Source organism: Mandrillus leucophaeus, unplaced genomic scaffold (assembly GCF_000951045.1).
Source record: "Mandrillus leucophaeus isolate KB7577 unplaced genomic scaffold, Mleu.le_1.0 Scaffold145, whole genome shotgun sequence".
Taxonomy (NCBI): domain Eukaryota; kingdom Metazoa; phylum Chordata; class Mammalia; order Primates; family Cercopithecidae; genus Mandrillus; species Mandrillus leucophaeus.
The window spans coordinates 2,204,304-2,220,699 of NW_012101421.1; the positions used below are offsets into that span (position 1 = coordinate 2,204,304).

General features: G+C 33.6%; 1 protein-coding gene across 3 annotated transcripts in view; it reads right to left on the reverse strand.

Moving 5' to 3' along the window:
- Positions 1–16,396, reverse strand: part of CCDC178 (coiled-coil domain containing 178) — a 542,262-nt gene that overhangs the window by 40,956 nt on the left and 484,910 nt on the right. For all 3 annotated transcript variants that reach the window (XM_011974390.1, XM_011974388.1, XM_011974389.1), the window contains one exon: positions 12,096–12,230. In XM_011974390.1, the coding sequence (XP_011829780.1) occupies positions 12,096–12,230 (135 nt within the window). The remainder of the gene's footprint in view (positions 1–12,095; positions 12,231–16,396) is intronic.

Below are 16,396 nucleotides of genomic sequence, written 5' to 3' on the forward strand. Positions count from 1 at the left end.
TGTCCACTTTCATGTATCTAACATATCTTTGTTTTGCCTTTAATTTTGAAAGATATTTTTGCTGGGTAGAGAATTCTGGGCTGATTGTTTTTGTATTTGTTTTATTCTTTCAGCAGTTTGAGATATTATTTTATGTCTTCTATTCTCCATTGTTTCTGATAAGATGTTAGAGGTAATTTTTTATTTCTTTTCCTCTGGCTGTTTTTAAGATTATCTCTTTATCTTTGATTTTCAGGAGTTTACTATGATTTACCTTGGTATGTTTTTTTACGTGTATCTCTTTTGGAGGGGGTTCTTTGAGTTAATTGGATCTATAATTCATGTTTTTCACCAAAATGGCCATATTATTTCTATACTATTTATGGTTTCAGTGCACTCACCATTGGCAGATAATAAATCCAGTTACATTAATACTATACAAAAAAATGCCTAAAAAGTGCATGCTGATATTTTAGCACTTGGTTTGGTAACTGAGTGGTCAAGTATGATTTACTAAATATTTAGTACATTTCTGAAATATTAACCCTAAATTAGCCTGATATTTCTGTACTTGTTAAAGACCTTACTCTATCTCTTGTTTCACACTGTCTTCCTCCAACATAATCTAAACTCAGTTAACAAACACACAGGGAATTGCCATGGTATAGTGGTTAAGAGCAGGTACCTCACAGCCAAATTGCCTAGGTTTGTATCCTGAGAACGAGCATGGAGGACGAGGTTTGACACATAGTAATGGCTAGATAAATGCTGCACTAGATAAAAAGAAACAAAACAAGAATGTCTATTCCATATCCCAGGAATCTGTTTCCTAAGTCCCTCATACTTCTCTGCTTTAAGCTTCTTCCCTTTTCCCACCTCAGAATGTTTCCATTCTTCCCTTTATATTCAGTTGCTCATTCCTGTTTTAAGCCCCACTCTTACAAAGGTATTTCCCTGAATTCAGACTTAAGTAATTCTTCCCACTTCCTGGCCAATTATAATGTTCACTGTCTGTACCTGGTAATATTTAGTCATGTCATTATTATTCCTTAATAGTTTTATATCTCCCTCTTCATTTCATCTCTGATGCTCCCTGTGTTGCATTTTTATGCTCTACTTATATAAAATTGTTAGTCATTTCTCCTGTACACAATACTGTTTTTGTTCTCATATATCTTTGCTCTCTGTTAATATAAATCCCTGACTACCTTTTGTTGATGTACCCTCACCTTGCAAGATACAGTTTATGAGTTCTCTCCTTCAGAGAACTGGCTTTCCTTTCTCAGGGTGAGCTAAGTGCTCTTCTTACTGCTTCATTTGTACTTACACAATATATTGTGTCTACCTCCTCTACAAGATTCAAGTTCTTGAAAGACAGAGAGTATGTCTCCTACCTTTGAACCGCAGGTGTCCAGCAAAATGCCTTTCATATAGTGGGAATCCCTAAAATATGCCTTGAAATTCGTCGATATTTTTCAACTTAGCAGCAAACTGCTTAAAGGTGCAAAACATGATGTGTACTGTATACATTATACTGGTAATCAATAAGTACAGAATAAATTCAGTGTTTCAGAACATTATAGTAATTTACGTTTTACCCATATCAATCAAAGAGGCATTTGACCATAGGAGAATCATAAGATAATCACTCCTAAAGGTAGGTGTGTAGAACAAATTAGCTTATAAACTCAGCTTATAATTTTCTGACTCTAACTTTTGGCAAAAGGCACTTATTTATTAGCTATGGTCAGCTTTAGATGAGGGTGGAATGCTGATTTACAACTAAAGGAAGATATTTGATTAAATGTGGGTCATTAATTTGGATGTTTTAAGTATTTGTTTTCTTTTTTGTTTATGTGTTTATGCATACGTTAAAGGCTGAGGCAGGAATCATTAAAGAATTGAAGTCAACCAAGCGTTTATTTTATTACATTATATGACTAGAGGTGTTGTGTGCCTATATGTAGTTTCTTGAATTCTCAAGTTTGAAATGATGTCAGATATCCATGGAGTCACCAGTTCCTGAAGGGAAAATGATTGGGAAGTATGAATGTTTCCATGATTAATTAATTTTGGCAAAATGTTGAATTTTCAGAATTGTCTTAACACAGTACCAGGAGAAAAAAGAGAAGAAAGTGAGCTAAGATAGTCGGTTCTTTACTGTGTACAGGGCACATTGTATATACATCATCTCATCTGATTCTCACAATGACCCTTGGATAGGTGCTGTTTATACCTGCTTCACATCCCAGATGATACAAACCAAGTCAGCAACCAACTTGTCAACTCATCTACTCCAAAACTCAGACTCTAGCATTCAGAGCGGGTATGTGTATATTTTCAGTTCAGAAAATATCCCACAGAAAGAGAAATTTTTAAAAAAAGTTTACCCTTTGAACTGTTTATTTACACAAGCATTAATGCAAAAAATATTGCTAGAATATATTTCAGCATCTTTCCTGTCCTTTCCATATGCCGCCTCTCTATTTTGTTTTTCTCATTAGAATAGAGCGGGACTAGACCTTTAACTTGTTTGTTCACTGTCTTTTTTCCACAACTGGAAGTAAGTTCCATGAGGTTAAGGATTTTTATCTGTTTTGCTTGCTACTGTGTACCCAGCACCTCAGACAGTGACTGGCACATAGGTTTACAGTAATTATTTACCTAACAAATGAATTGTAAAACAAAATAAAAATATATCAATACATGAGCAAAAATGAGCAAAATTTCTCTCTCACCAACCTGCTCAGCCACACAGATCACAAATCCTACTCCATTTCCAAAAATCCTGTGCCACTGAGTGTGCATCCTTCTAGACTTATTTCCTCAGATTTAAATATGGATAGTTATAGCTAATATATAAATACACAACTGAAATATAGACTACTGAAATATAGAATGCTATGCATTTATTTTTACCTAATTAAGATCATTTGCTTAAGATGTTATTCTGTATGTTTTTCTTCTTTTTACTATTTCTTTTACATAATTTCTCGGCTTCCCAAAGTTCCTCCTGATTCTTTTAAAGTCCTGTTTAGCCTGACATATTTTAGATATATGTGTGTTTATTTATGTTTTCTTATAATGATGGATATTTACATTGTCTTCAATAGATATTTACATTGCCTTCGATTTTTCACTATCACTAGTGCTATATTACTAATAACCTTAGAACATGCTTCTTGGTACACAAGCGGGAGTGTATCTCTAGTGTAAAATGTGACATTGTTCTATTAAGGAATATATGATTTTAAATTTTGAGGACAACATAGTCCTCAACAGAATATGAAAGTTTACTTTTCTTTACACTTTTATCACCACTAATATCTTTAAAAAATGTGCCAGCATGATGGCTGAAAGCAAATTTTTTACACTGTAATGTAAATAATTTTTACATTGTTAATTTTTTTGTGTACTTCTGATATTGAGCATTTTTTTTCATATATCATGTGACAGTGCTGTCTGAAACTTGAAATATTTTCCTATTGGGTTATATTGTTTCTTATTGATTTAAATAAATGCTTATTTTATATATAAAAATATATATGATATATAATAAAATAGATTTTTAATTATATCTTTTTCCAGGAAAAAGTATTTATTTTTACATAGTCAAGTTTATTCCCCTCAGTGTACCTTAACACTATACAACATTTTATATTTTAAAAAGTAGATTTTTAAAATGTTTATAATGTATACACATATACAAAGTAGATATCCAAAATAATCTATTCTGTATATTTTGGATATTTACTTTTATCTCAGATAGCTGGCAAGTGAATAGTCCACTCTCATCGTATACAATTTGAAATCCTGCTTTCACTATATTCTAAAGTCTAAGTATTTGTGGGGCTTTTCCTGGATTCTTTGTTCCAGCCTCATGCCTGCTGTCTGTTTTTTAAAAGAATTTTTATTGGAACACAGCTGCATGCATTTATATACTACTGTCTATGGCTGCTCTCCTGTTACAAGGCAGAGTTGAGTGGTTGCAACAGAGACTGTATGGCCTGGAAAACTAAAAATATTTATTATATGACCCTTTAAAAAATGTTAATCAACTATTCTGTTTTCCAGATCTTTCTATCCATTCTTGCGTTAATGCTGTGCTATATTAATTTAATTAATGTAACTTTTTGATATATTTTGCCACTCAGTGGCATAAGTTCCCTCACCCCAATCCAACAACAATTTTTCCTTTTAAAAAATGTTAGAGCTATCCTAGTGGATTTTAATCTTCCAAATACATTTAGAATCACCTTCTTGAGCTTCATACACAAATTTTGTTTGGATTGTGAGTATGATTGTATTGAATGGATTTTTATTTATGGATTTTTAAAAATGTTGGATTTAAAATTTGATATCTAAAAATATATATATGTAATCTTCTCATCCATAAAAATGTGATATGTTTACTTTTATTTGGGTTATGTCTTTCTGGCATTGTTTAGTACCTTTCTCTATAAAGATTGAGCTAATTTTTGTTAATTATGGTTAGAAACTATAGTTTAGGTTGTCATTTTAAATAACTGTCTTATTAATTCTAAAGGTTTTTTTTGCTGATTCTCAGTTTTGTCCATTTTGAGTAGTATCTCTACCTTCTTTATCAAATTACCAAGTACATTTTATGAAGTTAAATTTGTAAACTATTTTGTAACTTTTATTAGAATAAGTGTGTTGTTATTGTTAGCAAATGCCTCTCAGCATTGATTAAAACTATGCTTTCTCCCTTTATCTGTGTTTATATTACATTACATTAACATATTTTCTAAAGTTGAATCTCTTTGCAATTGAATCACAACTCACAGGTTTTGACATGTGATGCTCTTTTTTCTTTTATTTCTAAAAAGTTCAAGATGTACTAATATTTCCTATCGTGATTGTGGATTTGCCTAGTTTTCTTTGAATTTTAACCGGATCTTACTTTATAAAGTTATGTTGTCATGTGCATTACATTCATGATTGATATTCTTAGACTATATCTTTTATTAATACAAAACATCCAAATTCTAGTTTTCTAATTCTTTTTTCTTGAATTTTCTCTCTTTTTAAAATTAGAATTCTTTATTCTTTTTTTTCCAGGATCTTCATTCAGTTTCTACCTGCTTGAAGTGCATTTCTTATAAATAACATGAATTTTGCTTTTACGACCAATCTACAAATCTGTAACTTTAAACCGTGCAATAAAACTATTTACAGTTATTAGGATCACTAATGCATTTGGCCTTACTTTGTACATTTTTTTGCTCTTCCTGTACTCCTCGCATTTTGAATTATCTAATTTTTTATGGTACTTTTTTTTCTCTAGTATTTTGAAAGTGACAAATTCCTTTTTGGTTTTGTTTTTACATTTTATTTGAATGGAATCATATAGAATGTTCTTTTTATATTGGGTTAATTTAATTGTGTTTGTAATTTTCATACATACTTAAAAAATTTTTTTTGATTGATTCATTATAATGGTACCTATTTATGGGGTACAATTTGACATTTCAATATATGTATACACTGTATAATCAGGATAGATAGCATATTCATCTCCTCATGCATTTATCATTTCTTTGTGACAACACTCAAAAACCCCTATTTTAGCTATTTTGAAATGTACATTATTGTTAACTATAATTACCCTATTGTGCAATAGTTCAGAACTTATTTCTCCTATCTAATTGTAACGTTGTACCTGTTGACCAATCTCTCCCCATCCTCCTCTCCTCTAGCCTCTCCCCACTCTGATAATCACTGTTCTACTCTCTACTTCCATGAGACAAATATTTAAGATTCCGCATGTGAATGAGATTATGTTGTTATTTCACTTTCTGTGTCTGACTTATTTTACTTAACATGATATCCTCCAGGTTCACTTATGTTGTCTCAAATGACATGATTTCATTCCTTTTTTATGGCTGAATGGTATTCTACTGTGTAGATATACTATATTCTCTTTATTCATCCACTTGTTGAAGGGCATTTGGGTTGATTTCAAGTGTTGGCTATTGTGAATAGTGCTACAATGAACACGGGAATGGGAATGCAGGTATCTCTTTGACATACTGGTTTCATTTCCTTTGGATATATACCCAGCAGTGGGATTGCTAGATCATGTGGTAGTTACAGTTTTATTTTTTGAGGAACTTTCATACTGTTTCCCATAATGGTTGTACTAATTTACATTGGAAAAATCCAGTTTTAGATTTATGGTACATATTCTTAAATTATTGGCAGCTATAATTAAATACTTTTTCTATTACTATATAGAGTTAACCAGTAATATTTAGCAGTTTAATGTTATTCCTCGAGCATAATATCTCTAAATGTATATATATTAAAAGTCCAAAATGCATGTTTTCTATAAATTCTTTTGTGTTTCAAAAGATAACACGTAATCAGATTTCCTTTCACATCACACCGCTAAGTGATTTTAAATTTCTGTTGTGGTTTTTTTTCTTTCTTTCATTTGCACAATTCTTTTCCAGAAATAGAAAACTATCGCTATATCTAGTTGCTTGTGTCTGTGTGTGTGTTAAATGATTAAATCGATGCTATGAGAATTCCCGGCAAAGCACCCACTGAATGCTTTTGTTTATTAACTTACAGAACTGTAGGCACCTAGAGGTAGAAAGAACCTTTGGAGTGATCACATCTAATCTTACTAAACCAGTTCACGAACTCAACAAAATTTTTATACTTATGTTCCAAGAACTGCAGTTGGTGCCAGGGAGATGAAGATGAAGAAATAAGACATGCTTTCTGAGTTGAGAAGACTAACATACTAGTGGGTGAGAAGGCACAGACACAAACACAGATATTTGCACAAAGAGGTCATGGGAACCTACTAGGGGGAGCACATCCCTGAGGAGGTGCCCTCTGGACTGACCCTCAGTCCATTTGCTTCTCCTCAGTCACCGCAGTAACATCTTCCCTAATGCACCTGGCCTGTTTTTCTAACCTCTGAACACCAGAAGTGCACACTTGGACAGAAATACTTGTTATAAAATTTATTCCTCTTGACCCGAAACCCACTTTCCAACCTCTCCCATGATTTGTCCCCAGTGTTGGCTTCTAGAGCTCAACAAACTATATATACTGACCCTCACTTGCAGTCCTTTCGATGTTTGTCCTTCCAAAGCCTTTGTCTTTTATGTTTAAACATCCCAAATTTTTATATTTCTCCCACTCTTTAATCTTTCTTATATTGCTGCTCTTTAGTGTGTCAATATGACCCTTAAATTATGCTTCCCAAACTTGTATAAATTACCACAGATATACTCAATGAAAGAAAAAGTGCAATTTATCTTACGGGACTTACCTCCTTCCAGACAAAAATGCCTCTGCTTCCTCAGTCTAAGACCACTTTATATGCTGTAGCTTCGGCACTCTCTCATTTAAATGATTTGCTAATGCTCAGTCTTTTTTCCAAATAACATGCCAAAAAGGTAATAAATATCACAGGATTAAGTAAAAATAAAAAATAATGGGAGGACAAAGGAAATGATAATAGTACTTCATAAGAGCTCTGACATGAAGTTAGGACCTCATATAAAATATGCCATACACTGTAAGAGTCAAGAAGAAGTTGTCTCTGATTACTAGGGCTGGGACAGGTCTTTGGTTCCCAGTTTATAGTAGCTCACTTTGACTCATATCAGAACTGTGCTCAACTGAAATCCCTAAATCTTTTTCATATAAAGGGCTTCAAAGTCAAATACACCAATTCTTTGCTCCAGTTATAGCTCATCTTACTGGTTTCTGCTTGATCACGTAATTCAAAAGCTTATCTGGCCCACCTGGTTTTCTGCCAACTGTAGATCTGCCAATCACGCCTTTGTGTGGCCCTGTAAGGAATTGTTCCAAGGCCAAGGATAAAACAAAATTTCTTTTTTTCTGTTTAACTGATTTTTTAATTGCTTTTCCTCAATATTGGTTATGTACAATTTACTTTTCAAAACCTTCATCAAATGATTTTCGCATCGAATTGTTCACTAAAATCTTATGGCATCATTTTAATACTACCTTCAGATTATTAAACATTATTTAGACCCCCCTGACATTGGCACTTAAAGGAATGGAGATACGAAGCCACAGGAAAATGAAAACCAGTAGCATCTGGTCTGTTATGCAATTTTTAGTCATGTTGGATCACGTTGTATACACTGACACCTGCAGACTCACTCCACAAATATATTAAGTCACTCTAGCATGTTTTCCTTTAAAAAAATTGGATATAAGTGAAAACAAGACAGACATAGGGTATTATCAAGCCCCCTAGTGGCCTTGCTACGATACACCTTAAAATACAACCCAGGGAGAGTTGAAAGTATTTCTTTCACTGATGGTATAAAGGCCTGAAGGAACTTAGAATCTTCCAGGAAGGAGGACAAGCAACATGTAGGAGGGGTTAGCTGCTGAAAATATAATTGTGGTTTGTGTGTATGTACAGGGTACAGCAGGAACTCAAGTAAGGTTGAATTTAATTCCTCTTGCACAGAAAGGTGGGGGAAGGACTCAGAATCATTTTGTAGAGGAAGTTATTGAATTGGATCAGGTGTTTCTGTTTATTCATTTATATTTTATTTATTTATATTTATTTTACTTTAAGTTCTGGGATACATGTGCAAAATGTTCAGGTTTGTTACATAAGTATACATGTGCCATGGTGGTTTGCTGCACCTGTCAACCCATCATCTAGATTTTAAGCCCTGCGTGCATCAGGTATTTGTCCTAATGCTCTCCATCAAGGGGAGAGCACCCACCCCACCACAGGCCCTGGTTTGTTGTTCCCCTCTTTGTGTCCAGGTGTTCTCATTGTTCAACTCCCACTTACAAGTGAGAACACACGTGTTTGGTTTTCTGTTCTGATGTTAGTTTGCTGAGAATGATGGTTTCCAGCTTCATCCACGTCCCTGCAAAGGACATGATCTCATTCTATTTTACGGCTGCATAGTATTCCATGGTGTATATGTGCCACATTTTCTTTATCCAGTCTGTCACTGATGGGCATTTGGGCTGGTTCCAAGTCTTTGCTATTGTAAACAGTGCTGCAAGAAACATACGTGTGCATGTGTCTTTACAGTAGAATGATTTATAATCCTTTGGGTATATACCCAATATTGGGATTGCTGGGTCAAATGGTATTTCCAGTTCTAGATCCTTGAGGAATTGCCACACTGTCATCCACAATGGCTGAACTAATTTACACTCCCATCAAAAATGTAAAAGCATTCCTATTTCTTCACAGCCTCACCAGCATCTATTGTTTTCTGACTTTTTAATAATCATCATTCTGACTGGCTTGAGATGGTATCTCATTGTGGTTTGGATTTGCATTTTTCTAACGATCAGTGATGATGAGCTTTTTTTTATATGTTTGTTGGCCACATAAATTTCATCTTTTGAGAAGTGTCTGTTTATATCCTTTTCCCACATTTTCATCAGGTTGTTTTTTTCTTGTTAATTTGTTTAAACTCCTTGTGGATTCTGGATATTAGACCTTTGTCTGATGGGTAGATCCCAAACATTTTTTCCATGGTGTAGGTTGCCTCTTCACTCCAATGTCAGTTTCTTTTGCTGTGCAGAAGCTCTTTAGTTTAAGTAGATCCCATTTGCCAATTTTGGCTTTTTTTGCAATTGCTTTTGGTGTTTTAGTCACGAAGTCTTTGCCCATGCCTATGTCATGGATGGTATTGCCTAGGTTTTCACTAAGAGGTTTTATGGCTTTGGGTTTTACATTTAAGTCTTCAATTCATCTTGAGCTAATTTTTGTATAAGGTGTAAGGAAGGGGTCCAGTTTCAGTTTTCTGTATATGGTTAGCCAGTTTTCCCAGCACCATTTATTAAATAGGGAATCATTTCCCCATTGCTTGTTTTTCTGAGGTTTGTCAAAGATCAGATGGTTGTAGATGTGTGGTGTTATTTCTGAGGTCTCTGCCCTGTTCCACTAGTTTATATATCTGTTTTGGTACCAGTACCATGCTGTTTTGGTTATTGTAGCCTTGTAGTATAGTTTGAAGTCAGGTAGCGTAATGCCTCCAGTTTTGTTCTTTTTGGTTAGGATTGTCTTGGCTCTACGGGCTATTCTTTGGTGCCATATGAAATTTAAAGAAGTTTTTTTTTCTAATTCTGTGAAGAAAGTCAATGGTAGCTTGACGGTCAGTTGTTGTTAAACAGGCAAGATAAAAATGAGTATTGCAGAAACAGGGAAGAGCATAAGCACAAAAAAGGAAGAATGAGTTTCACAGCAAGTTTCTTAATTAGTAAGAATTTTGGAGTGGCTGAAACATACTAAAGAACTGAAGCAGAGAGAAGATGAAGCTAGGAAGATTAGCATGAGCTGGTCAGGAAGGTTGTTGTGTACCATGCTGAAGGTTGTAGCCTTGATTTTTCTTTCCCCAGAGGATTGCATATTTCTACTGTTTTGTGGCAAGATTTTGAAAATTGTATTCTCACATTTTTATTAAAAGCCAAAATTGAAATATTCTAAATGGAAGCCATCTCCAATAGATAAGAAAATAAGGTACTAATTTATGCTGCTGCTGTGTCTCTGGATGCTGAGTAGTTGAGTTTCCTTACCTATCCTATCCCATCCCTTCATTCCCACTGTTATGTAACAGCCATACAAAGAAGTAATTTAAAATCAAGTTTGATAAACTGTATGTTGGTGAAATTCTCATAAAAATTAAAACAAGGATTATTGAAGGGTATGAATTAGAGAATCACTTTACTGATATTCAAATAATTTCTAATGACATTTTAAATATTTGAAAATACATAATAATTCACAGTGAGAATTTATCATTTGTAGATTTTTAAGAGCATTTGGACAAAAATATAGATTTTTCTAAGATACTAATTAGAACATGCAGATTACCTTTAAATATTTAAAAGAGATTCACAGGTTCTAGCCACCGTATAAAGTGTTACATTTTAACAAGGAAATACATTTTAACATTTTAACAAGACTTAAGGAAAACAAGACGCTCCTGACTTCTAAAATAATGCAATTGTAGTTTGTACTCAGGCTTGTACATAAATTTTGATTAAATCTACATGTGGTAAGCACTGCCTTTCAAAATCTTCCTTTTTCTTCAATTATTTTAAATTTTTGGTTATAACCCATTATCAATACATCCCATATATAAAGTGCACACACACACAATCCTCAGAAGAAAATACCAAAAAAAAGGACAACAGCAGAAATGAAATTTGAAATAGCTTCATAGCTTTTCAAGTGCTTTGCAAAATCTTCTTTACTCGAGTTAAAAGCAATATGAAGTGCATGTATAATAAAATGTTTAGAAAAAGATTTGGTTTAGGGTTCAGCATTCATTTCATATTACTGAAAAGTGTGATTTTATGTTTTTGTTTTTCATAGAACAGGCATTCTAGTTTTTGTTATTTAATAGAATAAGGTAGTATGTGTTTTTCTTTGGGAGGTCATGTTTTATACATGTAGTAACATTTAATATGGTAAAACATTAATTTTTTAAAAGTTTGACTAATATTTAAGAATTGTCTTCACATAGTTAATATGGGTTTCTAAAATATATCATTCTTAAAATGAAACAATGTATCTGCTAAATATTTTTATTGAAACAAGGAGTAAAATCTCACATGCATCTAGAACCACAGCTACTTTCTAGTCTCAAGTTACTTATCTTTCAAATAAAGTCATCTCCAAATCTGCTTAGGATGAAACTCTTGCAAAATAGAAAAGAAAAGACAACAGTTAAACTAAGTAAACATAAGTGGGTTATTTCCACTGAAGTGGATTTTGCACAAAAGCAGCACACAGTATCTTGTGTCAACATCTTTTAAACAGCTGGATGACATCTGCAAAGCCTGAAGATTTGAAAAAAAAATACTATTTATACTAAATATATTAATAAAAATCTGTTCCGAGGTTTGCGAGAAATAAGTCCAATCTCCCTTTCCCCCCAAAGTATGCATGGTATATGTGCTAACTTACTGAATTCATCCTTCATGCAATTCCAGTTTATTAAAGAGGTTAAAAATTTATAAAACTCTGATGGGATATGGTTTTAATGCTTCATCACACTACCCATCATTTGCTTTTCAATCTAGATCAGAATGATCTTTCCTACTTCCCTGCAATCACCTACCTGCACAGCTAATATTTTCTGAATACTCTCCTGAGAGTCTGTCTGGAAGTTGGCCAGCCTCATCTGGCTGAAGAGGACCACCAGTTTGAAGTGCTCCTGCCACAGCCTGTGCATCCTTCTCTGCAGCTGACAGAGCTAAAGGCAAGAGGGAGGGGAGAAAACACAAGTTAGAGGAGGAGAGGAAATTAATGGCAGTGTTCAAGAAGAATGATGGAGAGAAATATAGAAAGCAGTCAATAGCCCATTCTGCACTGTACGGACCTGACAGGAATTTCACAGTCTCTTGATTTTTCAGCCCACTCATGTGCATTCATCAGAAACCAGTCACATCTGGCCGCCAGGATGGGGGGTTAATTTTCTCTAAATGCCTCAGCAGTTTTGTTCTAGCTGAGGCAAACTCTGTGACTGCAAAGCTGATGAGTAAAATATTTCTACTTCACCCAGTTTAACTCAAAACCGATAGCCTCGGGACATATTGAACCTTTCTTGAAAAAAATCATCTTTTGAAGCCGTTTTGAATGGCACATCAGGTCAAGCCAAAGTTTAAAAATGCAACTTTAAGACTTTGATGGACACCATCACTGCTTTTTTTCTCATAAAGCTTACCATTGCTTGGCAATGTGTGCTTTAGAGCATGACAAAACTAAAGAGAATTAACTTAGCCATCAACTGCTGAGGGAGAACAATAACAAGGAAGAAATTTCCAGCTAGAACTCCCTATTAATCTACCTCCCTCTGACCATGTGACATGGAAACATCTCACTGCACTAAAGCATAGAGGACGCGGTGTTAAGAAGTGACATGTTTAATACAGGATCTGTACAGAAAAAGAAAGAATTCGCCTATGACATATGATAGATCATTTGGAAATTTAATATAAAAACCAACAGAAAACAGTGGATGTTTTATCAAAACAATGTACATTTGCTCTTCAACAGTTACCGTAGGCACACCATACAGAATTATTATAAGGCATTTTCAAAGGGATAAACATAAAATTAACAGTAAAAACAATTTTTTAAAAATCCCAAACATTTATAATGAGTGCTTATGTTATATATTTATAATGAATGCATATATCATATGTTAATACAATATAATATATTCTGTCACTGAAAACTCTTGGTTTTGGGAATGTGGATGATTGCTGATATCAGTTCCTTTTTAGCATATTTTGCAGAATGAAAAAACAAAATTTACATCCAAACATGTAATATCAAACACAATTTTTATATTAAATACTTCCTCATACCAGAATAAAAACATGTTAAAAATGTGGCTATTTGGTGGGTTACATATACAGGATCCTCTGTAAAACATCAATAAGGAGTTTGTAAAATTTGGGAACTCTTTTGTATATATATTTCAATAAAAGAATTCACTTAACTAAATACTTGGTGTTGCATGTAAATTGTTTAACATCATTATCCTTGTTATGCATTGTTATAAACAACACATACGCATTTATGTTTGGTTCCCAGGAAAATAAAACCTCTATTTTTGGTTAGTTGATTAGGAAGAAGAAAAGACTTTGAAAACTATAGATATTTCAGCTTACTAAATGCTGAATTACATTGTCCAGAACCAGTTTATGCGCATTTCAGATAATTTGGGCTATTAAATTAAAACTTAGCATTATTATTTGAAGAGAAGTTTTGTCAAACTTAAAAAAAAATGGTGTTTTCTTTAGCACAAGCCAAGCCAGATAGTCAACGGGGGGAGGTATGCTGTATCTTGATATACTCATTAAGGCATTTGAAAAGTTTAGTTCATTGTGTATATTCACAACTACATAAAGAGTCATATTAAGACTTTAATTATTGTTCAGGGACAGGGGAAGGGTCTGGGTATTGAGGGTTCAGGAATGGTCCATAGGACTTAGCACTGGCCATGTATTACCTAATGTATGCATCAATGATTTAAATAATATTAATTAAATTTGCTTTAACAATAAGATGCAGAGCACATGTATATTTAAATTAGAAATTACTTCAATTGCAAACAGTGGGCAAGGCTAGAGAAGCTGACATTTAGTGTCAAGTAAACATTAATAACAGAAGAAAAGAACCATGACAAATATTCCTGAAAATAATTTCATAGCATATATATGTTTGAAATTTGTGTGATTTTTATACTGGTCTTCATTATTAAAATATGACCTTGCAATTTACATATTATTTTAAAGGGCAAAAATGGAAATGAATGTAAAGGAAATTTTACCTGCTTAAAAACTAAAATTATCAATCATTTTTACTAACAGGCTAGCTCATTTCTGAAATTACATGTGGAAATATATTTTGAAACACATATTGCAGTATAGTTCTTTATACACTACCTAAATATATTGTTTGCTGAGGTAAACATCCTGAATGAAGGGGCCATAATCTAATAGATAAATGCAATTTGCTAAATGAAGCTTAACTATAAATTGTCTGTTGTGGGTGGAGGCTCTGAAGAGATTAGATTTTTGCTATTTTCTTAACAAAGACAAATAATCTGTCAACTTTCTCAATTCTTTTCAATGTGACTTATTTAAACAACACAGTTCATAGGTTGATTGTGGGCCTGCTGAGATAGCTTCTTTGATTAACCCCAGTGTACAGCTGAGAAATCTATATTTTAAAGAGGTTAACTTGCTTTAGGTTATTTACTTCTGTCTAACTTCAAGTTTAAGTTATTAACCATGATGCCATATCAGTTAAAGTTCAATGGTTTTTCTTTCTCTCTCTGATATTTTAGCAGTCACTTCCAGATTAAGGATAGTCATAAAGACTGCTAGAAACACCCAAGGGTTCCGTAAACCTTTGCCACAGAGATTCCTGGAAAATAGGCTGTGATGCAAAATGAACATTTCTGTATGCTCGTTAGATATTAGTAAGAAGTGCATGATAAAACCTTATCACATAGAGTAGGTTTTCAAATTATTGTCTACCTCAGACCTTACCTTACTAGTTCGTTGTAATTTGGAATTTTTAAGACAACAACAAATGGAAGCCTACCTTGTACAAAAATTGGACAATAGACTATCAAGACAAGAAAAGTTCACAGCAATAAGCCAGAAATAAACGATTTTGAAAGAATGGCTGTAGGATGAACTCTTAGCCTTACTGAGTGGAATCAGATATCTCAGTGAAAAGTCACCTACAGCAAAATACCACTTTAATTTTCTCTAGTATTTTTCTTATTTCAAGGCTGTAGTTTTTTGGAGTCAGCTTAGCCCTCAGAATACCTTATTTCCCCCAAGAGATCATAGGATACTTGGAACTACACCTATGAACAAAGATTTGTTTGTCAAAGAAAATAATAAATTAATACTATTAGAGTAGCCACACATACGACAAAAAGCAAGTAAGGGAAAGATGAGCTGTAGAGGAATTCCTTAACAACAAGGTAAATTTTACAAGTGGGAGCTCTTCAGCATAGGTAAACAAAGCAAACTGAATAGTAATGTTTTCTACAGCCACAAGTCAAATGAGGAGAAGCAGCTGTATGCAGTGTCTATTTTTATTCAGTTGTCTGTATTCTAGCTTGAGGTAGCCATGAAGGCCTTGAATTTATCCATATTCACATGTTAACTGAAGCCTCTTAAACAGAAAAGTTTTTTAAGGATCAAGTAAGAATGAGTAATATCTCAAAAAAGAGGCTTTTTTTTTTCTTTTTTTTTGCGGGGGGAGTGGGTGGAAATCAATAGCTAAATAGGCCTATGGAAAAACAAGAACCAGGAAAAGGAAGAACTAAAGACAATCTTAAAGAGAGGAGAACCAGCATTCAATAAAATAACATATGCACACAAACACATTTACACACGAAAGACAATAAGACTATTCAAAAGAATATTTAAGGAAAAAACAACTAAGATGCTGCCAAGAATGATTGATTATATCAAATAGCTATGACAACAATTATTTTAGGAAAGTGATTATGAAAAAACCCCATTTTAAGATGTCAGCAGACAGTGATCACTCAATAAATGTTTATTAAAATGGACTCAACTTGAGCTGATAAAAGTTTACCTGATAAAGGGTATAAACCAAAAACTTCCATCAAACATTTTACTAAATAAACGTCAGAAATCTTCCTGTGGATGTCGGGCAAAATAAAATAAGGATAACAGAAATCAATACCTCTTTTTAAAACTTTATTGCTGATTCTTGTCAATACAATAAAAAAATAGAAGGACAAAAGATAGCTATAAGAGTTAGAAAAAATGCCGGGCACAGTGGCTCACGCCTGTAATCCCAGCACTTTGGGAGGCCGAGGTGGGTGGATCAACTGAGATCAGGAGTTCGAGATCAGCCTGA